The sequence below is a fragment of the Eurytemora carolleeae genome, unplaced genomic scaffold (genome assembly GCF_000591075.1).
Source record: "Eurytemora carolleeae unplaced genomic scaffold, Eaff_2.0 scaffold1265, whole genome shotgun sequence".
NCBI lineage: Eukaryota > Metazoa > Arthropoda > Copepoda > Calanoida > Temoridae > Eurytemora > Eurytemora carolleeae.
Genome location: NW_019397150.1, coordinates 67,843 through 92,813, shown reverse-complemented (window position 1 = coordinate 92,813; position 24,971 = coordinate 67,843). Strand labels below are relative to the sequence as shown.

General features: G+C 31.3%; 1 protein-coding gene across 1 annotated transcript; it reads left to right on the top strand.

Moving 5' to 3' along the window:
- The first annotated feature begins 8,725 nt into the window (after positions 1-8,725).
- Positions 8,726-23,748, top strand: LOC111712350 (uncharacterized). Its single transcript, XM_023486931.1, has 8 exons — positions 8,726-8,742; positions 13,576-13,600; positions 14,763-14,821; positions 21,001-21,070; positions 21,969-22,031; positions 22,424-22,521; positions 23,182-23,227; positions 23,466-23,748. The coding sequence occupies exons 1-8, from the start codon at positions 8,726-8,728 to the stop codon at positions 23,556-23,558; spliced, it is 471 nt and encodes a 156-aa protein (XP_023342699.1). The 3' UTR covers positions 23,559-23,748.
- Positions 23,749-24,971: the final 1,223 nt, after the last annotated feature.

Sequence of the window (24,971 nt, the reverse complement as noted above, 5' to 3'; positions counted from 1 at the left end):
TAAACTTCGATTACTTCATTCAACAGAATTTATAGTTTGAAATGTCTAAGGTTTACAACATTGGGTTGTAAAGAAATAAGGATTAAAAATCAGAGTTTGTGGCAAAAACTCAATGCCTTTAGAAGTAAATTCTTCTTCTTCCCACTTAAACCAAGCTAAGAAAATTCCCGGGGTTCGACCAAATTTCCCAATCAAAAGTTTAGGTAAATATCGGTTCCTAAGTTATGATCGAACATAAAACAAACTCTAAGGCAAACAGAGATTACTACTATTTATATATATATAAACAAGCATTTTAGGTTTGCAGGATTTTAAATTGGTGTACAAAATGAGAAAATGTCTGTCATCAATTCATATCGGTAACCTCTATCTGTTCATTATTAATGGGAAGATTTCGACAATTTCCACTACTTGTTTGTGTAGCATAGATCCGCAAATCCATTCTACAGAAAAAAGCAGAATTGAAAATATATTATTTTCCAAAAGAAAAACATTCTTGATTAGTCCACGCGTTTAATGGTACCGCTGTCAATCTGACATTCCATCTCTTATGTCCCTTTAAGGTATGTAAACATGAAAACAAAAATTATCAAACCAAGCCCTGAGTTTTAAATAAGATCATATGAATTTTACAATGTTTGGCGCACTTTTCCTTTAAGATGTTCATTGTCCTGCCAGTGTTTAAACCATTAAACGGTATTTAACCAGGGTTCACTTTAAATATAAGAATGATAATGAAGGGAGTGGTGGTGGTGGGGGGGGGGGGTAAAGAGATTAATGATCTTTTGAGAATGCCCCCCTACTTTTGGCCCGCCCAACACGCCCCCTGTATTTGTCAGTAGTAGGTTATTAATGATATATACTAGGGTGAAGGGGGTTTGTGAGAATACAGAATATACAGAATATGCAAGATGCAGGGTACAGAATACAGAAAACAGAATACAGAATAAAGATTACTAAAGTACAGAATATAGAATATGTAGGATACAGGATACAGGGTACAGGATACAGAATACTGGTTTCAGAATACAGAATACAGGATACAGGATGCAGAATAAAGGATACAGGATAAATATTGCAGGATACAGGATACGTACTACGTAGAATACAGAATAAAGAATACATAATATTATCCTATCCTATTTATCATTGGAAGAATATTATCCTATCCTATTTATCCTTGGAAGAATATTAATCATCCTTGGAAGAATATTAATTTTCTTGGAAGAATATTATCCTATCCTATTTATATAATAGAAATGAATGTAAAGAAAATATAAATTTGACTTTTATATTTTGTTTTATTTATATTTAGCTATACATAGTTGACATATTCTTGTCTTATATATATTCATCATTTATATTTGTCTAAAGTAAAATTACATTAAACAATTCAAAAGTTTACAATTTACTACGAATACTCTTTTCTCTGGATATTGCATTTATGATTGACAGGGTTTGACAAAAACAGGTGCCATACAAGATAAACAAGATTTTAGCATGAGGTAGTTTTCAGAAATGGAGTCTCTTGTTCCCAGTCTATAGTGTTTTTCGTTTGTTTTCTAAAAATGTGGTATGATAACAGCACTGCAAGGCTTCGCTTTGAAACTAATATTGGGTTTGCATAACTTCTGCAGTTTTTTTAGATTTGCTTTATTTGATGGTGAGCTATGTCCTCTTGTGATCAGACACATCCCTAGCTGCTATATCTGTGCAGGGGTCTTTGAACATCCACCACTGCAAACTTAAACAGAAGAAGGTCAAATATTTGCGCTGTTACTGGGACAACATTGTGACCTCGTAGCTCCAATAGTTCTAATTTACACATGAATTTGAGAGAAGCAAATTTATTTGGTTACATATTAGAAAGGAATTGAGTCTTTGCCACAAACTCTGATTTTGTAATCCCTATATCTTTGGAATCCAATGTCGTAAAACTTTGATATTTCAAACTTATATTATTTGATCTAACAGAATTCATAGTTTGAAATACCTAAGGTCTACGACATTGGAATCCAAAGATATAGGATTTAGAAAAGAAGAGTTTGTGACAAAGACTCAATTCCTTTGAAACAATTTTGTTCTTCTCAAAAGCTCTTCAATAAGAGAGGATATGATTGATTTACTTTAGTTTGACGTGGCGCGGCACAGAAAATATCGTTTCCTTGTCATTTTACTCGTGTCCAGAAAAAAATGATAATTTTTGAAAAGTATAATATCTATTTTCATTCTAATAAACTATAAACATTGCTAAATGAGCACGTATAGAGAGAACCAGAAATCTGTGGAATAGGAAGACGACATTAAATCAATATTCAAGTGTGTTTTTTTGCTGTTACAAAGCAAATTGTTTTATAAGTAACTTATTATAGTACTTATTAAGTCTGTTTACTGTGCACAATTGCTGTTTATCATGTTCATTGGACTATATTCAAAGTCATAACTTCAGTCTAAAAGTCGACTTACTATTCCAGAGTTTTCTGGTTCTCACAGTAAGAATTACCGGATCTACAGGGTGTCCCAACAAAACATATCAGCTGAGATCACACTCAAAACCCGTCTTAGATCTTCGACAGCTATCTAAGGAAGTCCATTAAGTGTGTATCAAGAAATAATTGCACGATACGCAAGCTTTTCAGGATGTACCATACTATGCAAAGCTTGTATAATATTTGGTCGTCTTTAGATTGTATCAAAGATCGAAGACAATCTTTAAGTTGTCTCTAATTTTTCATGTTTAGCGGGTCACCATGTAAATCCGGTAAAAGCTACTTTGCCCGTTGGCTTGACAAAGAAAAGTTGTTTATAAATCTTAAAATTCGACTCCCCCCCCCCTTCACCTCATCCTTTTTTGAGATTTTTTTCCAGATCCCTGTTATATTCCTTTCTGAGGATCCCTGTATATTCCTTCCTGTGTCCCCTGTATTTTCTTTCCTGAGTCCTCTTGTATATTTGGTGGATATAAAGAGTCTAACCATTGACCAATCCTAAGCTGTGGTGTTGACAGGTTCTTCTCTGTATTATACACGCTTCAATACATCTAACCAATAAACATAAACCCCAGACCTACTCACACTATATAGGAGAAGGAGAAGGGAAGGAGAAGGAAAAGAGAAGGGGTAGAAGGGAAGGAGAAGGAGAAGGGAAGGAGAAGGTTAGGTTAGGTTAGGTTAGGTTAGGTTAGGAGGGAACGAACATGAAAGGAGAAGGTTAGGTTAGGTTAGGTTAGGTTAGGTTAGGTTTGGTTAGGTTAGGTTAGAAGGGAAGGAGAAGGGAAGGAGAAGGGATAGAAATGGGAAAGAGAAGGGATGGAAATGGGAAAGAGAAAGGAAGGAGAAGGGAAGGAGACGGGAAGGAGAAGGGAAGTAGAAGGGAAGGAGAAGGGAAGGAGAAGGGAAGGAGAAGGGAAGGGGGAGGGAAGGAGAAGGGAAGGAGAAGGGAAGGAGATGGAAAGTAACATGGAAGGAGAAGGGAAGGAGAAGGTAATGACAAGAGGGAAGAAGAAGGGATGAAGAATGCAATGTTTGCATATTGAAAACTAATTTGAGAACTATGAGAGGTTTCGTGATTTATGATATACCATAATAGAACAGTTCAGTAACGAAAGAAAATTAACATAAGTACTTTAACTTTCTTTTTGCATGAAAAAAATAGAAAATAAGCAAAATAATGGAAAAGAACAAGTACATTAAAAGTGAATATACAATAACTAAATATATTTAGTGTAACTAAGTTAGCCTCGTAACTTCTCCAATGCCTATTTACAACAAAAGGAATGAAAAGGTCTCCTCGAAAAGCTGGATGCAACAAATAATATTTATTTGAACTATTAAGTCTCAAGTGGTAAACCAAAGATTTTTGTAAATAAAAAAATAGAAATCTAGTTTACCATTAAACTATAAAAATGCATCACTCCTGTATGCCAAGTCCATTAGCGCCTGATCCAATCAGGGTTCAGTCATGTGTTTGGTGTCTATTCTGAACCAATTATAGAAATTGCATGGCGGTAACATCTATCTTTCTATCTATCTCATTATCCAATTAGAGATAAATCCTTAAATCGGTGCTATAAACTAAATGTAAATATTTACTCTTTCTGAAACTTTAGTTAACTAGCGATCTTTTTTTGTTTTTTAATGAATTGTTTTCATGACTTTTCAAAATTTTTTTATCATTAAAACAACTTGCTAAAAGAACACCTTATCATTTTTATAAAAAATATATTTAAAATGAGAAGAAATTGAAATTCGGTAACAGTCCCATTAAGATGTTGTAAATCTTAATTACTAATTCCTTAATTTTCCATGTTTTGTTTCATGCTCTTTAATTTCCTGAGAAGGTATAAGAAGGATGTGGAGTAGGGGGAATTTCCTGGAAGGGGGAAGGAGGGGGGGAGAACTTGAAAAGAATTGACGGGGAAACTGGGGGAAACTTTAATAGCTACAATTAAGTGGTTTTATACTTCACTGTGGCCGAGTTAAAAGGATGTAATAAACATGAGGTGGCCATATTTATTTCCTCAGAAATTATTTGAAAATTAAAACCGATAAAATAAAATGATAAATAGATAAGTAGAGAAAAATTAACATTGATTCTTTCTAAAACTTTCAAAAAACGCTTTGATTTTTCATGTTTGAAACCTGTCCCAATTGGTCTCTTTTTTAATAAAATAAACGGAAGGGGGGAGAGGGACCAGAGCAAAACACTTGAGGAGTGGGCGTAAATAGCCCCCCCCCCCCCCAGCCCTCAGCATTTTCAGGGTTTCAATTATATTTCAATCTTTGCAAATCTTACAGAGTCCAAAACTACAAATTTAGGAATGCACGAGTCTTTTTAAGTTCTGTAAAATAATGAATTCAAGGTCTAAATTTAATCCCAGACTAGCTATATGGGTTGATTGCTGAAGTGCCAGGGCGTTGCCCGTAAAAATTTAAGAAATATTGAATTTTGAAAAATAAATTTTGAATAAATCTTTATTTTTAGCCTTCATTACCCCCGGGGTTTGGCCATTTATAACTATATAACATATCTTTAGAAGAGCTTTACTATATAGATAATATATATAGCTACGCAAACGCCACAATAAAAATATTTGCCTCCTTTTTAAGAGAATCATTTTTGATTAATAGACAAATTAAACTATATTAGATATTTAACTCGTCGATTTCGGCGAGTTATATATTTAATCTGTAGCTTAAAGTATAGGTTTTATTTAAATCAAGAGCTGAAACTTAAAATTTAAGCTGTAACTTTTCATTCTTTAGTTTTGTCTAATAGCGTACTTTCGTCTGCAAAATGTTTCATACAAAAATAGAAAATAACATGATTAGATTTAGAACATTACTTTTCATGAACACGGTTTCCATCATTTGATCAAGTTTCTACAATTTTTCATTTTCCCCTTTCAACATTTCTCAGTTTTACCTTGCACAACAACTCTCGCTTCATTTTCGTCCGTGACATTATCCAGTGTAACCGTGTAACACGTTCAAACGAAATTACAATGAAAAAACATATATATATAGGGTAGAGTAAAAATTGTATGAAACGTGCATATTACATCATTCGAGATATTCTTCAGCCAAATCTAATTCTAAAAACATTTTAAAAATGGTTTATTATCGAAAATGTCTTAATTCTCAAAGTAGGCATTCTGAAATACACAACGAGCCAAAAGAATAAATTTCAAGCACTTTGTTTAAATCTAATTTTTTCGAAAACATTTAAATTTGATTATAATACTTTTTATTATGAACAATTTAAGGAATTAGAGAACAAACCAAAAAAAAGTCAAAAATCATTAAAAAAACATAAAGTAGGTTAGTGTTATAATTATAGTTTGCTTGCATCGAATTGATAAAACTTCAAATTTTGGTTTTAATAAATATTCAAGTAATAATAAGTATTATAATTCATCTTAGATTTCAATTTTACAAAAGCAAAGTGGTGGATCTATATATAAAAAATTGTAATCTCTGTTTGGGTGTCTGTCTGTCTGTCTGTTTGTTTGTCCGATCATAAATCAGTAACCCATAGACCAATTTGCCTCAAATTTTGATTGAGGAACTCGGAACAGCCACGGGAATGTTCTTAGCTTGGTTTTGAGATTTTAAGTTGATTGGGTTCATTATTAACGGGTAAAATATCTAAAACCGTATTAAGTACGACAAAGGGCGGGTAAACGGTGGGACTAACTTTGACAACATGGGCAACGCTGGGTTCCCAAGTTTATAGTAAGATATAACGTTTTTACATATTTCAAGTTTAGCTGTACCCTAATAATATACATATCTTGAAATCCAGGGAAATCTTAATTTCTAGAAATCTTCTTGGAAATACTTCATTAAATTTGTCATTAAGTTTTGAAGAGAGAAACTATTAAATATTCTTCAGTTGAAACCTGGCATCCAACCTACACAAACAAACAAACAAACACCAAAACAAACAAACAAACACCCAAACAAACAAAATATATTTTTTTTGAATTTTAAAATTTTAGAATTGTTTATTTTTCAGATACTAAATAATATATGATAATGCATTTGTTTATAAACTTATTATGGCTGCCTGTAGTTTTTTGTCGAAATGAAAGTGACTATTTCGGCTACAATAACTTGTATATGGATGGAGAAAATGAAATGGATATGGACATGGCTGCCTCAGCCATGCCTCAGGTGTTTTGATGATTCAATTAAAACGTAGTCTTCAATTTATTCTTCTAAATGTATAAATACATATATCTGCGTTTTTGTTTGAAACCATGGCAATGGCATTAAACTTGAAAAACGACTATACCGCTTGACTCGGGACACAATGTGGGAACTCATAGAGAATAGAATACATATTAGAAGGGAATTTAGAGAATCTCTCGGTATGAATTTTTTCAGTCCCTTTCAGCCTGAAAGGGAGTTCAAAGTGTACAAATCATGTAAATGTTCACAAAATATATGCAGTAGAGTACATTAATACAATATGTTCCCTACACTATTCATTTAAATTTCGAATTTTTTAAAGCTGTTAAATAAACTTTATAATGAATCAGGTAAATAAAAACATCATTTGATTTATAGTTATAACGGAAAATCATCGTTTGTAAAGTGAAAGGCATAGAGTCTATGTGAAATGATCATTGATCAATTATGAAACCAGCCTATTTCATAATTTGGTTTTCTTTTAACAATAATTTTAGATTTTCTATGAAATGATATTCCAGGGCCTAAAAGGTTATATAGCATAAATATGTGAAGTACACCTGCAGTATGGAAACAGTACAACAAAATGGCCGTTTTACACTTTTTTCTAGTAAATTCCCCTCTAATATATATTCTATTCTCTATGTTAATGGCTAGTCTGGAATTAAAAAATAAATTCGACTTTTTGGTGTTAAAGACGATCTCCTCATCTCTCAGCGTTTATTTCAGGGATTGAATTTCGGAGGCAATTCCCTCATGGATATATTCTGCGGTTGCACTTGCAGGCAAACAATTCAATCAATCAATTAATCAATTAATCAATTAATCAATTAATCAATTAATCAATTAATCAATTAATCAATTAATTAATCAATTTATCAATTAATCAATTAATCAATCAATCAATCAATCAATTAATCAATCAATTAATTATTCTCCTACTCAATTAATCATTTAATTCAGATGAATTAATTAACTATCTAATACTTAATCCAAATTGTAATCAATTATTTAATCGATTAATTAATTGTTTATTAATTTTACAATTATTTTATCAATCAATCATTTTTTGAATTTAAATAAGTTAACAATTAATCAAATCTATTTTCAAATAATCAAATCTGTCATTAATTAATTAAATCTGTTATTAATTAATTAAATCTGTTATCAATAAATCAAATCTGTTATTTGTCAATAAAATCTGTTATCAATTAATCAAATATGTTATCAATAAATTAAATCTGTTATTTATAATCAAATCTGATAAATTAATTAATCAAATCTGATATCAATTAATCAAATTTGTTTTTAATTAATTAAATCGGTTATTAATTAATTAAATCTGTTATTAATTAATCAAATTTGTCATTAATTAATTAACCATTGAATCAATTAATATATAATTTTATATACCCAAAGATTGATTATGAATTGTTTAAAGAGATTATATGACAAGACGGGTAACTATATTTCTTGATTTATATTTACAAAATTAAGATATTTTTCCTATTTATATTTACAAAATTAAGATATTTTTCCTACTTATATTTACAAAATTAGGATATTTTTTCTATTTATATTAACAAAATTAGGATATTTTTTCTATTTATATTTACAAAATTAGGATATTTTTCCTATTTATATTTCAAAAATTAGGATATTTTTTTTATTTATATTTACAAAATTAGGATATTTTTCCTATTTATATTTACAAAATTAAGATATTTTTCTATTTATATTTACAAAATTAAGATATTTTTCTATTTATATTTACAAAATTAAGATATTTTTCCATAGTTTTCTTGAAAAGATTCTTCAAATCATTTGAGACGTTCCTTTAATTCTTCACATCAAATATTAAAAAAAAATTTGGAATTTAAAATACTCCCTTTAAAGTGTGAAACAGAGGAACGAGAACACTGTGAAAACTTTTATCGAGATGTTTGTGATGTAAAGGTAAAAACTAAACAAAAAACATAATATGGAAATTTTTTTTTTGTAAAAACTAAGATGCAAAATTTCGCACTTATAGAATGCACTCTGGACCCAGGTAAGATACCGGGTTACCCACAAAGCTAAGGATGAGACTGTGAAGACGACTTGAAACTTAGTTATGACAATCCCATGTTTAGATTAAGTTTTATATCTTGAATGCGGTCTTTGACTGGCTTATTTAATGATTTTGTAAAGAAAGAAAGAAGTTTAAACACAGAATTTCGTACAGTCGTCTATGAAGTCTCATTATTTTGTGGGTAACCCTGTATGTTCTTTTTTACATGCACATTTCTGATATTCCTTGTCGTAAGAATGTCTAAAATTAAGTGCCATACATGACGTCTGATCCACCTATCTCTGAACCAATTCTAAAAATATCTTTTTTTTAAATTTAAAATGAGTTATTATTTAAGAAAAAATCGAAAATGGCCCATTTGTGGTTTTATCCTACAAAGGATGAGTCTTTAGAGAAAACTGTACGGAATTCATTCAATCTTTTATCTTGTATAATTGGGTTCCATGTACATCTGCTTTTTTTATAACATAAATTGGAAGGATCAAGGATAAAACTACATTTTTTATATTGTCGAAATCTACACCATCGTCTCTCAGATGTAGTATTGAATATTGATCCATTATATAGTAATTATTTATTAAATGAAAGAGTTATTTTACACCAAAAGATTGCTGCATAGATCATTATCCTTGCTGTATTAAGGCAATTGATTTTGACGTCTTCAACTGCGGATTTTGATTTGATACTGTTCTTACTGAAACATAATTCGTGAAACAAAATTTAATTTCATTGGGTGGAATAAAATATTTTCCTAGCTAAGACGACATTATTAATGCTCCTCCATATATTAATTTAGTACACACAACGTTGTCAATATGAAGAAAAAGAAGAATGTGAAACCTACTACAGGTATTGTTTAGAAGGGTTTAAACGTTCATTATTCTTTTAATATGAAAAGTTTTTTACTACAAATGAAAATTTTCTTATCCCAATATCTTTGCAACCTGATAGTGGACACCTTTATTATTTCAAATATAGACTATTTTAATTGAACTTAATTTATAGTTGGTTATTAAAAGTCTTTACGACAAAGGGTAACAAAAAAGTAGGGATTAGAAAATGTTTGTTTCATTATGGATTTATACAAAATTCTATTGCAAGAAATTCATCCTCGTGATGTAATTTTCATCAAACTAAGTTTAAAGGCTTAATTAGTTATTTTGATTATTTGTTTTTATACCAATATAACTAAAACACTTTGGAATTGTTCAATGTTGCCTTTGTTCTTTCTTTTAACTAAAAAACTACAGGTTGAGTTAAATACGGGATGAATGTTGTTTTACAAAACAACTTACGAATATTTGCAGGTTTCATGTTTTATGTGGAAAAATAATGAAATAAAATGAAACCAAAACAACAATAAAAACTTTGTGAAAATGGTTTTTTTAGATTAGAACATCCCAACTCTATTATATTTCAAAGTTTCATAAAATTATATTGAAAAATAAAATAAAAATTTTCTGCAATAGAATTTTATAAAAAAAAAATATTACAAAAAATTGTTTTTTTGGGATTTTTTTTCTATGTTCCATTTTAATCATTAAATTTTAATATGTTTATCCTGACACACGTTTACCCTGTTATTGTTTTGTAAAACAAGAACGCTACTCCCATTTATTTTTGACTAATTCTGTATATATCAAATTAAAACTAAAGTTATAAAAAACACTAGAAAACTTTCTAAGCTTATATCAGAAGATAGTTATTATATTATCCAAGGATATGAAAATATTATATACTATCTAATGTTAAATATATATTATTTATTATCTAATGTTTTTTATATTATAAAATTATATATATATTTAATTTTGTATATAATAATAATAATAATAATAATAAATGTATTTCAATAAAGATTGATTATTATATTACATTTTATGGTCAATGTATATATTTATATAATTTGTCGAAAAATTAAAATCTGTTCCATTCATGTACATACATATGTACAGTATTCATGTACATACATATGTACAGTATTCATGTACATACATATGTACAGTATTCATATACATACATATGTACAGTATTTCTCTTGTTTGAGGACTAATAGAGTCTAGAGACTGTTTGAATTAGCCTATTGATAAAATGTTTTTTGGGCTGATCCTTTGTATATATATATATAATATTTATATATCACAATTATATATAATTATGATATTTATATATATCATCGAATGTTAGAAAGGAATGTAAGTCAGAGCCTAAGGAACATTGCCAGGAACAATACAGAGAGGTACAATTTCATTTTTATTTTATTGGATTCCTATTCAAATTTATAAATCTATTTAAAAGCTGGATTCCTATTCAAATTTATAAATCTATTTAAAAGCTGGATTCCTATTCAATGTTATATAATCTATTCTGAAATCCCAATTTATTTTAAACTTACAGTGCAAAGATTTCCAAAGAAGTAAATTAATTGCCACAAACTCCAATTTTATAACCCTTGCATCTTTGAAACCTGATGTTCACAGAATTACATATACAGGAATTAGAAAATTAGAGCTTGTGTTTATTTATTTTATGCTCTTCACATGTGTTTATAAATTTATATTTTTATTTTGATTGTTTTTGCAAAAAAAACGTAAACAAAAGAGGCTAATTTGGAATGAATTAGTAATGCGTGACCATCCTTATTCATTAGGTGACTGGGCCTAAATGCTCTCCAGTGGCCGAACAAGTTTGTCAAACCCTTGAAGTTCCAAACTGCCATGATGTTCCAGATCAACATTGTCAAAAGCTTCAGGTTCTTTTTATATATCTAGCATGTCTTGTAATCACGGTGGACAGTAGGGTCAATTTGAATTCGAACCGGACCGACCCCTTGTGACGCGGGGCATGTACCGGCCCGACCCTATCCTATATGTCAGCTCGGTTTCAACTTAGATTGCGTGGCTAGACTATCATAAGCCTATTTGACCTGCACCCCACTAGCTTAGTTTAACGTGGAATTGTCTACATCGAAAACCTTCTGAAAAAATGTAAACTACTCAATATAGATGTTATAGTTTATAAAGAATAAATCATTTTAACAACAGAGGGAAAAAATTATTTTCATAAGGTTTTGATAAAAAAGATACCCTGGACTTTAACACTTACCCTGAAGGAGTAAAAGTTGATCCTACAACTCTACAGCTTACACCAATGTATGTCAATTCTACAGCTTACACTGTGTCTGTATGTCAACTCTACAGCTTACACTAGTGTGTGTATGTCAACTCTACAGCTTATACTAGTGTATGTCAACTCTACAGCTTACACTAGTGTATGTCAACTCAAATTACGTTATTTTTTAATTGATTTACAATTATCATTAAGATATTACTGTTTCATTAATCCCATTCCAAGTTTCCAACCCCCTGATGTCAGAATTGAGAACAAAATTGCGAAAGCAGTTTTAAATAGGGTTTCCACGAAATGGCTAAATCTTAAACGCAAAATTTGCGCTATTTTCGCGCGAATTTTTTTTTTTGCGAACTTTTTCGAACTTTCGCGCTATTTTTGCGCATAAAACGCAATGAGTTTTGCGCTATTTTTTTGCGCAATTTGCGCAAAACTGGAAATATTTTTTGCGAAAAGAAATGAAACGAAATTTTAGTTTTGCGCAATTTACGCAAAACCGCAAGTTTTACGCAAAATGTAACTTTTTAGGCAAATTGTCAAAAATTGATATTCTAAGCTTAGAATTGAACAACTGAAGATTTATTCCATACATAAAAAATATTAACATACGAGTATGATAATGATTATACTCACTCAATTGGTTATACTTCCAGTTACAAAATGTTTAAATTAAGGGACCAAAATTAATAAAATAGAAATTAGAGAGTGTAAAACTTGGCAATATTTTAATCCTATTAAATAATTTCAAGTGACCCTTAAAAGCTTTGCCTAATCAAGTATGCATTATGTTCTTAAATCTTTTTAATCAAATTTCTAAAATCTCATCTAAAATAATGCAAGAAAGTAACCAATTTCTGAAAAATCCACTTTTAGGAAATATGCATGTCCAAAACTAAAATTGTCGAGAAAATTGTGAGATTTGAACTCTTCTTAACTATCATTGGTCAATTATGTAAAAGTGACCAATAGGAAGACATTCCAAAACAAGATTTTTCCAGAATTGAATTCTAAGAAACACACACCGTCACCAACCATTTAATATTTTAAAAATTGCGGAGTTGCGCAAAACTTGAGTTTCGCAAAAGCGAAATTGGGCAATTTTGCACGAAATGACTTTTCCGAATGATTGCGCAAATTGTTGTTTTTTTTCGCGGAAAACTGATGCGCAAAGAAAGAAAAATTCGTTCCGCAAAAATTGCGCAAAAGTTTTGCGAATGGAAACCCTAGTTTTAAAAAAATCTAAAAAAGTCCCTGACTTTTTATTAAATAAAATTTATAAATTAAGAATCTTAAATAGTCCCTTTTTATCTTAGCGACAGATCTAAAATTTACTTATTTGAAAAACCTTCGAAATTGAGGAAAAACCAATAAAAAATTGTTCAAAATATTTAAACTTAATTAGGCATTGAAAAGTTGGACTAGCGACGTGTATCACACTATCCAATATCATCTCTAAGGACAAAATCATGCCTCCCCCCCCCCCTTGTATTTTAGACAAAAATAGCCCAACCGGGATCTAATTGATGATTGACACCATGTTTGTTTAGGTTCCTGTTTGTAAACCAGTTCCGGAACAAGCTTGCAGGAAATGTCATATTTTTTAATTTCAACATTTTCCAAGCTTTAGTTTGGTTTGTTTTAAATATTTTCTTTAATTTTTAATATCAATTTGATTCTGTACAGGAAAGTTCCAGATAGAAAGTGCAAGGTAAGAAAAATTGAATATTGTGATTATTCATATTTATATTAAAAAGCTTTTCACTTATATACCTCATGGACCAAATTGGCGGAATTTTTTGAGGAAACCAATGGGATCCCTGCAGGCCTGGTATGAATAGCTAAAAAATAGATGTTTTTGTTTTTAAAAATTGATTTCTTTTCATCGAGTTTTTAAATTTCCACAAAACCCCCTGTTATTTTTATTTGATTTGCTCATCCGAGTTAATGCTTTAAAAAGATTGTTTCTTTTTTGCCCCGGCTGGTTCTCCATCCCGGGAAAATAAAGTTGGTTTCAAGTTTTGGACTTCAATTGATTAAGAACTTAAGGCCGGAGGGATTTTTGAGGACGCACAAAAATGTGACATTCAGGGTTACCAACAAAGACGACTGTACAGAAATTATACTGATTGTTTTTTATATATTCATGATTCCCTACAAGGCAACTTTATGCTTGTTTCTTTCAGGGGCAAATTAATAAAAATACCATTAAAACATATATTCAAGACAGACGACGTACTTTACTTTTGGAATTGTCATTTTTTTATGTTTAAGTCGGCTTTGCAGTCTCATCTTTTGCATGGGTAACATTTTATATGCATATTTAAATACAAATAAAAACTTTGTATTAATGCCAGATTCGTCTCTATTTTTAACAAATGTTCGTTATTTTCTACAGCAAAATTATCCACATAAAAATTTCTTATCTAATGACGCAATCAAAAACGGTTAAAATTTTTTTTACACTTAAGGTTTTAACAATTCTATTAGGTTAGTTCGTAAAAAAAAACTTAACTTTAAAATGATAACAATAACAAATTTCGTAAAGGAGTTAAGTTTTTGCCACAAACTCTGATTTTCTAATCCCTATATCTTTGCAACCCGTTCTTGTAGACCTTTGCCATTTCAAACTAAGAATTCTGACAGATTAAATATTCCAAGTTTGAAGTATAAAAGGTTTACAGGATCCAGTTGCAAAAATAAAGTGATTGGAGTTTGTGGAAAAAAACTCAACTCCTTTTCCTGATTTTATAGCTTGTTTTTCCCGCATTTTTAAAAAGTTTAAACTTTAAACTTTAAACCGAATAGATTTTGCCCGACCAATAGATGACCTTTGCATGAGTTTGAGACAAATAAAAGTTAACTTGTTTCAGTTAAGCGCATATTTAGTTCCACGGCTGGTTCAGAATAGAGAATGTTCAAAATGTTACAGGTATACATTTTATCCATTTTAAAAAAAATAGAATCTATAAAAGAAAAAGACTAAGGGAATTTTTAGCGGCATAATTACCATCTGTTGTTAATAGTAGTTATAATGGTTGGTAACTAAGGGTTGTTAGTAACGTTAACAGTCGTTATTAAATAAACGACCTTCGTAAACGAAACAACGAAGTAAAACTAAAAAAAAACATCTGCGTTTTTTTATTTTAAAGTTAAAAGTGAAAACGATCCATCCCTATTTATTTTAAAGTTAAAAGTGAAAACGATCCATCCCTATTTATTTTAAAGTTAAAAGTGAAAACGATCCATCCCTATTTTAATTATATGAAACGTCCCATTTTCTAAAAATTTTAGCTTTTAACTGTTGTGCACTGAAAGTCGCCAATTTTAATGGTTATAAAATTTTCTGTTTAAATTGATGAATTTTCAAAAATTTCAAAAATTTGGACCTGATCGTTTCACCGACCTAGATTAATCCCCTAGACAAGAACTTAATTTAGTATCTTCAAAGTGTTCAATAATTTAATACTTTTTTTTAAAATTCCTTAAGGGGTAAATTTTGTTATTTTAGTTAAAAACCTTTAAAAACCTTCGCACGCGTATTCTATTTCAACTTTTAATTGTAAGATAAGATAAGATAAAGTTTATTGCTAAAATACATGTATCTGAGCTGTGTACAGAACGAGTTTACAATTACAAATTAATGATTATATTAACAGTACAAGTATAAAGCAATAAGGTGGAAAATAGCTCTTGGCTGTTTTGATTATTTTTTCCACCTAATTTTAATAACGATAACAACACATTTAAATTAAATAGATTTAAGGAGAACTATTAGAGATCAGGGTGCGAATTTATCTTATGCAAAATAGTTTATACATTAATTAGAATAACTAGAGTTAAAAGTAATTTTCTGACATGTACACAACAAATATCAAAGCATAATAAAACATATAATTAGTTTTACATGAATAGTAATTCGGTTTATAACACATTGTCCTATAATTTTCAAAAAGAGAATTTAGTAGTCTATTTTTAAATATACTTAGAGAGTTGCTTTTTTTTAAGTCAAGAGGCAGGTTATTCCACATCTTAAGAAGAGAACTTGATGGTAAATCCTGTAATGAGTTCATTTTGAGAATGTCAAGTTGATAGTTAAGAGGTCTTTCAAAGTTTCCAAGCTTTTTAAAAATATTTTCAAAAGATGCAGGAAGAAGTTTATGTGTATATTTATACATAAATATAGCTTGGTTAAAGTCTACCAGATCATTAATCTTTAAAATCTTATACTTAAGGAAAAGAGGATCACTATGAGACGTGGCTTTTGAGTTATCAATTAATCGTATTGCTCGTTTCTGTAAAATGAGAATTTGTTTCATTTCTGAATATTTGTTTCTTCCCCAGGCTGAAATTCCATATTCTATAAATGATCGAAATAAAGAGTTGTAAATGGTTAATCTAAAATTACTATTATATATTGTTGCTCAATCATTCTCTTTGATGAAACAATAATAAAAAATTAAAGATTTAAAACTTTGTTTTCGTGAATTTTAAAATTTTTACTAAAATCTAAAATTTTTGGAGGCAACTTTTTGTAATTTCCTGGGGTCATGCGAGGTCTCACACAAAATTTGAGCTCGATCGGTTCAGCTATTTTGACATTTATTAGAGACAAACAACCGGACTGACATCTAAACAAGCAATATATATATAGATTTAGAAGTGAATTTAATCAAAGTTCAGTACGGGGATACGGGCCTGGCCGGTGCGAATTTAGTAGAACAGCTTTAACTGGATAAGTAACTACTTCAGTAAGCTTGAACTGGATAAGTAACTACTCGTCAGTAAGCTTGAACTGGATAATTTACTACTCGTCAGTAAGCTTGAACTGGATAAGTAACTACGTCAGTAAGCTTGAACTGGATAAGTAACTACGTCAGTAAGCTAGAACTGGATAAGTAACAACGTCAGTAAGCTTGAAATGGATAAGTGACTACTCGTCAGTAAGCTTGAACTGGATAAGTAACTACGTCAATACGCTTGAACTGGATATGTGACTACTCATCAGTAAGCTTTAACTGGATAAGTAACTACGTCGGTAAGCTTGAACCGGATAAGTAACTACTCGTTATTAAGCTTGAAATGGATAAGTAACTACTCGTCAGTAAGCTTGAACTGGATAAGTAACTACTCGTCAGTAAGCTTGAACTGGATATGTGACTAGTCGTCAGTAAGCTTGAACTGGATATGTGACTAGTCGTCAGTAAGCTTGAACTGAATATGTGACTAGTCGTCAGTAAGCTTGAACTGGATAAGTAACTACGTCAGTAAGCTTGAACTGGATAAGTAACTACGTCAGTAAGCTTGAACCGGATAAGTAACTACTCGTTAGAAAGCTTGAAATGGATAAGTAACTACTCGTCAGTAAGCTTGAACTGGATAAGTAACTACTCGTCAAAAAGCTTGAACTGGATAAGTAACTACACGTTAGTAAGCTTGAAATGGATAAGTAACTTCTCGTCAGTAAGCTTGAACTGTAAAAGTAACTACTCGTGAGAAAGCTTGGAATGGATAAGTAACTACTCGTCAGTAAGCTTGAACTGGATAAGTAACTACTCGTCAGTAAGCTTAAACTGGATAAGTAACTACTCGTCAGTAAGCTTGAACTGGATAAGTGACTACGTCAGTAAGCTTGAACTGGATAAGTAACTACGTCAGTAAGCTTGAAATGGATAAGTGACTACTCGTCAGTAAGCTTGAACTGGATAAGTAAATGCTCGTCAGTAAGCTTGAACTGGATAAGTAACTACGTCAGCAAGCTTGAAATGGATAATTGACTACTCGTCAGTAAGCTTGAACTGGATAAGTAACTACGTCAGTAAGCTTGAACTGGATATGTGACTACTCGTTAGTAAGCTTGAACTGGATAAGTAACTACGTCAGTAAGCTTGAACTGGATAAGTAACTACGCCAATAAGCTTGAACTGGATATGTGACTACTCGTCAGTAAGCTTGAAATGGATAATTGACTACTCGTCAGTAAGCTTGCACTAGATAAGTAACTACGTCAGTAAGCTTGAACTGGATAAGTGACTACTCGTCAGTAAGCTTGCACTAGATAAGTAACTACGCCAATTCGCTTGAACTGGATATGTGACTACTCGTCAGTAAGCTTGAACTGGATAAGTGACTACTCGTCAGTAAGCTTGAACTGGATAAGTGACTACTCGTCAGTGCGCTTGCACTAGATAAGTAACTGCGTCAGTAAGCTTGAACTGGATAAGTGACTACTCGTCAGTAATCTTGAACTGGATCAGTAACTACGTCAGCATGCTTGAAAAGGATAAGTGACTACTCGTCAGTAAGCTTGAACTGGATTAGTAACTACGTCAGTAAGCTTGAACTGGATCAGTAACTACGTCAGTAAGCTTGAACTGGATAAGTATAATAAGATATCCAAGTATAGTACTAAAACCAGAAATCATGCTTGACTTGCTGATGGTAAAGAATCCTAGAGCTGTTGCCTCCGATTCTCTGTCAACCAAAATCCATCTCCATTTAAGTTCTTCTTTCATGCCGGGATCCAAACAGTCATCAGCTGCAATCCTAAACAGTATTAAATTATATTTAGATATCATGTAACACTAAAGTAAATAGCATGCACGTACGTTTGAAATCAATAACTTTTCCGTCATTACTCCTGAAGAGCTAATGGGACGAACACGAGGAAGGGGTTGCTGGGTCGCCATGAGCCCCGCAAAATGGTCTCTAAGTCTTTATATTCGCTTATAAGTTTTTAAAATGATCTGGCGGTATCCCTAAAAGTTAGTTATAGAAGTAATAAATAACATGTTTTAAAGAAAATATTTCATCTTTGAATTATTATGCACTGTTTTTTTGAATATCCAGAAAACATTTCATAACTATTAAAATATTAAGTATTTTTTCTAAACAATTTTATTCATTAATTCTATAATATAGATTCTAAAGGATAGGGGCGTAGCGCCAGGACATTTAAATACTCATCTGAAAATCCAGAGGCTTAGAGATCATTTTGCGGGGCTCGTGGCGTCCTACACCCCCTATCTAGGAACACAAATGTTTTGAATTTCTAATAGAAAACCGGATAATTTTGCTTTTTTCATATTTGTTCGTAAAAGCTACGAGGTCTCAAAGTTATACCAGTAATGTTGCATAAGTTTTACCTTCTCCTTCTGTCTATATCTTACTGTGAGACATGCCACGTTACAGTATATTGCACGTCAGATTGAATTTATTTTAACTCATTTAATTGAAAAGCTAAATGAGATAAACAAAGATGTTTTAAATTTCATAATGCTTAACCAAATAATTTAGCTATTGTCACACTTGTGCGTAAAATCAAAACCAAAAAAGCTACAAATTCACAATGTCGTATCATTAATATCCCATGAATTTGACCTTCAATTCTTTTGTCTAGTTCAATTCTAAACAAATGTGTCTCATACCTCAATACATCATTTGCACTGTGCATTTCTTCAAAACATTCCTGGCTTACTATTGTAATATTCCAGATCATGAAGATTCCTTTCAGAATATCAGTTATAATCATCATGTTACATTTTGTTGTCAAAATATAGCATTGATACATGATCACAAGCATAGAGGTAGAATAGTGAAATAATAAACTTGGTCCAAGACCATTTTTGAGACCAATGTAATCCTTGGATAAGGTCTTAGATTTGTTAAGCAGCATTTCATAGTTGACAGTTGTTTTCAAATCCTGACATTTCAAGACAAAGTTTGTGGTGTATATATTGATAAGTATTAAGCTTGAAATTTTCTGTATCGGAACAAAACTAGTGCTAAAAATATTCAGGTAAAGATCCCTTCCTTGAAATGTGATTAACCATAATACTGTCTGAGAGATGTTGAGAGCAGTGCACATGAACACTTGGAATTTTCGTGCAGGAATTATCCTTAAGGGAATAGAACCACATTGATCCACTAAATATGCTCCGCAAGTCGGTAGAACACAGAAAATAAGCAATGCTAGGAGTGAGTCTATCATCAAAAACACAAGGGTTGCAAAATTAGCAAAGCTGTAACCTTTCGTCATTATCACATTCGTTTGCATTTCAAAATCAAGATATAGGATCCATCCAGTCAATACAGTTGGGAGAATACACCACAAAATACAGCTAAAGAAATATCTGAGAGAACAAATGTTCAGCTGATATGTTCCATCCTCTTGTGGACTAACTGGAATCAAAAGAATTTTTATCATAAGCCCAACAAGTTTTCCCGCAGTAGAATTGTTTGCAGCCAGATTGTCTTCTGAAGATATTTTCATTTTAAACTTTACAATATGTGTTTTCTGTTAGAACCTTATTTTAAACTGAAACAGCTTTTCCCTTAAAGTAAACATTAATTAGAAATGGGTGGTTTAAAAACTAACATACAGCAAACAACAATTACTTACAAAAATTAATATATATATTGATATTTCTTCGTATAGATCGAATATAGATATGTAAATATTTAAGAGAGTTACTTTCGTCATAATATATAAATTTAAACTCTTTTAGTCATGAAAGGAACTGAGTTTTTGCCACAAACTATAATTTTCTAATCTCTATATCTTTGCAACCCAATTTGTGGTAGATATTTCAAACTATTAATTATGATCTTAGATTGAATTACCACCAAGTTGCAAAGGTATAAGGAGTAGAAAATTTGAGTTTGTAGCAAAAACTCAGTTCCATTTTAATAAGACGCCTGACCCATTGCCCTAGTTAAAGGGACTGTACGCGAAATTTCAAGTGACCCTCTATCAACAGATGGAAATCATCATTAAAAACCGGTATGGGATCAGTACTGTGGAAGATATTGTCGTTTTCCTAGTTTTAAAAGTGTTTAATTTTTTTTTCCTGTAGCAGAAATTCGCAAGAAACCACAATTTTAAAAATAATCAGTTTTCAAAATGATAGAAATTTATATCTAATTGACCAGACAAAAGTTTTCATAAGGATGGCGTTGTGAATCGGGACTTACCATATTTCCATGAAGGGTCACTTGAAATAACACTGACAGACCCTTTAAGCATTAAACTTCCTGGTGTTGTGAGGGGGGAGCACCCCACCCCCACCCTGTGGTTTTAACTTATATTTAAATTTATTAGTAAACTTGCAGGTATACTGATGTAGAGTATACAACAGAATATGGGAAAAAGTGTGATCAGCATCATACACCTAAATGTGAGGTAAGAAATATTATTTCTATTTTGTTCTATAGTTTTCATTTCTTTACTAAGTTTTAAATTGTGATACTGTGTTCAGTCGATGCAGAGGAAAAAATAGTTCAAACTTTTAAAATCACTTTTTAACTTCTTTAAACACGTTTTAACTTCTTTAATCCTAAGGAATTGAATCTTTGCCAAAAAATTTAATTTTCTAATTCCCATGTCTTTGCAACTTGAAGGTGTAAACCTTTGATATTTCAAATTGAAATTATTTGCGACAACAGAATTCACAGAATGAAATATCTAAGATTTACGACATTGGGTTGCAAAGAAATAGGGATTAGAAAATCAGAGTTTGTGCAGACAAGGACTTAATTCCTTTCTGATTTTCTTATCCCTTTATCGTTACAATTCCCGAAGTTGGATATATTAAAACTTTGAATTTTAATAGAATCAAAGAATCTAAGTTTGTGATATCAATGGTTCACGCCATCAGGTTTCAAAGATATAGTGATGAGAAAATGTGAGTTTGTGGCAAAGAAATAATCCCTCCGTAGATTATTTTTGATATGAGACTTATTTTTGCGGTAATTCTGGGGTTTCGTCCTCCCATGTACAGGGGTGTCCCAATAAACATGGGAAATTGAGTGACAACTTTTATATCCTCTTCGATCCATGCGGTATTTTTTAATGAACTTACTTTGTGCATTATATCAGTTTAAACATCCTATATCGAAAACGGCCGGACTTGATGTTCAAACTGTGGTAGACCACTTTATCAACAAGCTCGTCAGACGTACAGTCCCGTTTTTATACTTTCTTTGACATGTCATATGTATCAGGAATCTATGACGACTTTCAATTTGTCTCTTAATTCCCATGTTTATTGATGCACGCTGTATACTAGCTGTAAATTTAGGTCATCTACAAAGAACATTGTGATTATACTGAGAAACATCAATGTAGAACACATTATAAAGAGGTTAGTTTTACTCGTTCTTCAGTTCAGATAATGTTTTTAATCTTAATCTTGTTCTTTTACTTTGTCTCTATCTTTAACCGTTTTTTTTTCTGTTTTTATCTATAGCCATAGGATCGTGTCACCATGTGTTGATCTTTGTTCTTAATCTAGTTTTTGTTCTTTTTTTAGCTGAGCCTTGATGTTCTTCAAGCTTATTATTATTTTTGTTTCTGTTAATAGTTCTGTTCCTTTTCATGATCTGGATTTGTTAAAGGAGTAAATAAGATCTTGATCTTGATCTTGATGTTTAGGTCTGTAAAGAAGGAGTAAATAAGATCTTGATCTTGATCTTGATGTTTAGGTCTGTAAAGAAGGAGTAAATATAAGATCTTGATCTTGATCTTGATGTTTAGGTCTGTAAAGAAGGTTACGGGAATGAAAGATCTGGAAAAGAGCATTGTGAAAAGATCCCTTTAAAAGAGTGTGAAACGATTCAAGTTCCAAACTGCAGGTAAGAAATTGAAATGTTAGATCTCAGATTAGAAAATAACTCATTTATGTGAAAACTATAGTTTGACGCCCCTTTCTGGTGACAATTTTAGTTATTAACCGTTGCTCTTTCAGCTGCAGCCATTTTTCTTTGCAAATCGTTTTTCGAGGATCTTTTTTTTAAATTCGTGCAAGATAAAAATGTTGACATTTTTTTCGGGCAAATTGTTCATCTTTGACAATCATATAAACCTTCACGAGGGTCATTTGAGTTATCAACAAAATTTGGGCCCGATCGGTTCGGCTGGTTTTTAACGTTTTTTGGATACAAATAGACAAGCAAAGTTTTAAAAATAGAATTTTGGATCATAACGATAATTCGCAAAAAGTCAAGATCTTAGTCAAAAGCTTGTATGTTTTTTTTGGGTTTGTAATAAACTTGTAAACGAATATGTTTCAATATGGTTTCAAAAAACCCTAATGTTAAATGTTTTCTGATCATAAACTTCTTTTTAATAAAGAATAACCATGATACCCGCCAAATATAAAAACGTCCAATTTTAGCAAAAATTAATATTTAGTTTAACCTTGTATCTCTATATTTTTAATAATTTTAATTCTTAAAAGGAAAGAATTATTCCTGTTGATTTTTTTAATTTATTTTTTATTATTGTTTGTAAAGGGAAGTGCCTGAAGAGGTGTGTAGTGGTGAGCATACAGAAGAATCGGTAAATATTAAATGTTCCAAAAAAAATGGAAAATGAGTTTTTATCACAAACTTTGACTTTCTAACGCCGCCCTATCAATCTATCAATCTATCTATCTATCTATCTATCTATCTATCTATCTATCTATCTATCTATCTATCTATCTATCTAATCTATCTATCTATCTATCTATATCTATCTATCTATTTATCTATCTATCTATCTATCTATCTAATTATCTATCTATCTATCTATCTAGTGTCATGAAGTTCCTATCCAGAAACCAAGGAGGGTGTCCAAACAGAAATGTGTCTGGCCTGAAATATTAAACAGAGACGATGAGAGATGTTGAAAATCAATTAATTTATAAAATATGAAAATTTTAGAATAAAAATCTGTTACGCTAAACTTGAATTTAACAATGGAGAATTGCACAACGTAACATATTGTGCTCTGAACTCTGAAATTTGCAGTATATATAAATAATTGTAGTGTAATAAAATGTAATTGTAAAATGTAAATAAACATTTCCCTAATTTCAAGTGACCTTTTATTTTACGAGGAATATGTCCGATTCACACTAGTATTTTTTTTAATCCCCGGAAGACCCATAACTCAAATCATTGACAAAAGACTAAAACACTTGATTTTAAACTTATCACACATTATAGTTTATTAAGAATTTAAGATGGATATTTTGCCTGTATTGCATTATGTTTTCTATCCCATTATGTGCTATTGAGAAGCTAGAATTGTGAAACAAATACAAAATGGAGGTATAAGATGTAATGGATTTGAGTTAAACTATAAATTAATGAATTACTGCAAATTTTGGAATCACGAATAACCAATACTTATTTTCATATAAATGGAAAGTAAATGATGTAAAGATCAAGACAAGCTCAAGCATTAAACTAAAATTCGAAAAACCCTGCAAGCTTGAGGATGAGTACAAACAGCCTCTCCTAAACCTGGCCATATTTCATATATAATTTCAAATGGTCTCCATGTTACATTTTGCTGTTCATTAGAATTATTAATCTAATAAAAGAAGGGAATAGAATATAAGCCTCTAAAAATACCCCCAAAAAATCATTTAAACACTATACATTTCACAGGACAGGATAGAAATTGAAATTACCAAATAATTAATTTCAAAAGCACTCTGCAATTTTTTCATTAATTTGAAGAAACAATAAACATTTACGCATAATATTGGTAAAAAGAAATTAGATTTTATGGCGATTTTCTCCACTTTTTCCCTTCTTTTTTTATTTTACTCTTCCTTCTTCTATGTCTCATAGTTTGCCACCCCCCCCCTAAGGGGGTAAAGTGGGGGAATATGCCCATGTGCCCCCCAAGCTACGGGCCTGGGTCGGAAGTGTTGTATAGAGGAATAGAATCGTGCGTCGAAAGAAATGGAAAACTAATTTGGTTGTGTTACATCGTCTATATTATAACGCAACATTCCCCCTACCGAACTTCTGACCTTCTAACTTTCCCACCTACTGCAATATCGGACCTATGCCGGCTGTTTATTTTGGTATTATTTGAGGGTTGGGTTAGGTTAAGACAATTTCTGGGCCGAGCGCTGCGGCTAGGACAGGCTAGGGGGCCGAGCGCCGCGGCTAGGAAGGCCAGAAGCCGGGCGCTGCGGCCACAAGTCCATATAGCTGCTGTAATACTATGTGCTAGTAGGTCGGATATGTAGTATAGCGGAAGTCAGAAGTGGAGTATGGCGGATATGTGTAGGTCGAAAAATACA

Bases quoted from the DNA above. Each gene is read 5' to 3' on its own strand.
- LOC111712350 (XM_023486931.1), top strand. The intron at 21,071-21,968 runs GTAAGAAATATT...CTGTAAATTTAG, and splicing joins ATCATACACCTAAATGTGAG to GTCATCTACAAAGAACATTG. The intron at 22,522-23,181 runs GTAAGAAATTGA...TTGTTTGTAAAG, and splicing joins ATTCAAGTTCCAAACTGCAG to GGAAGTGCCTGAAGAGGTGT.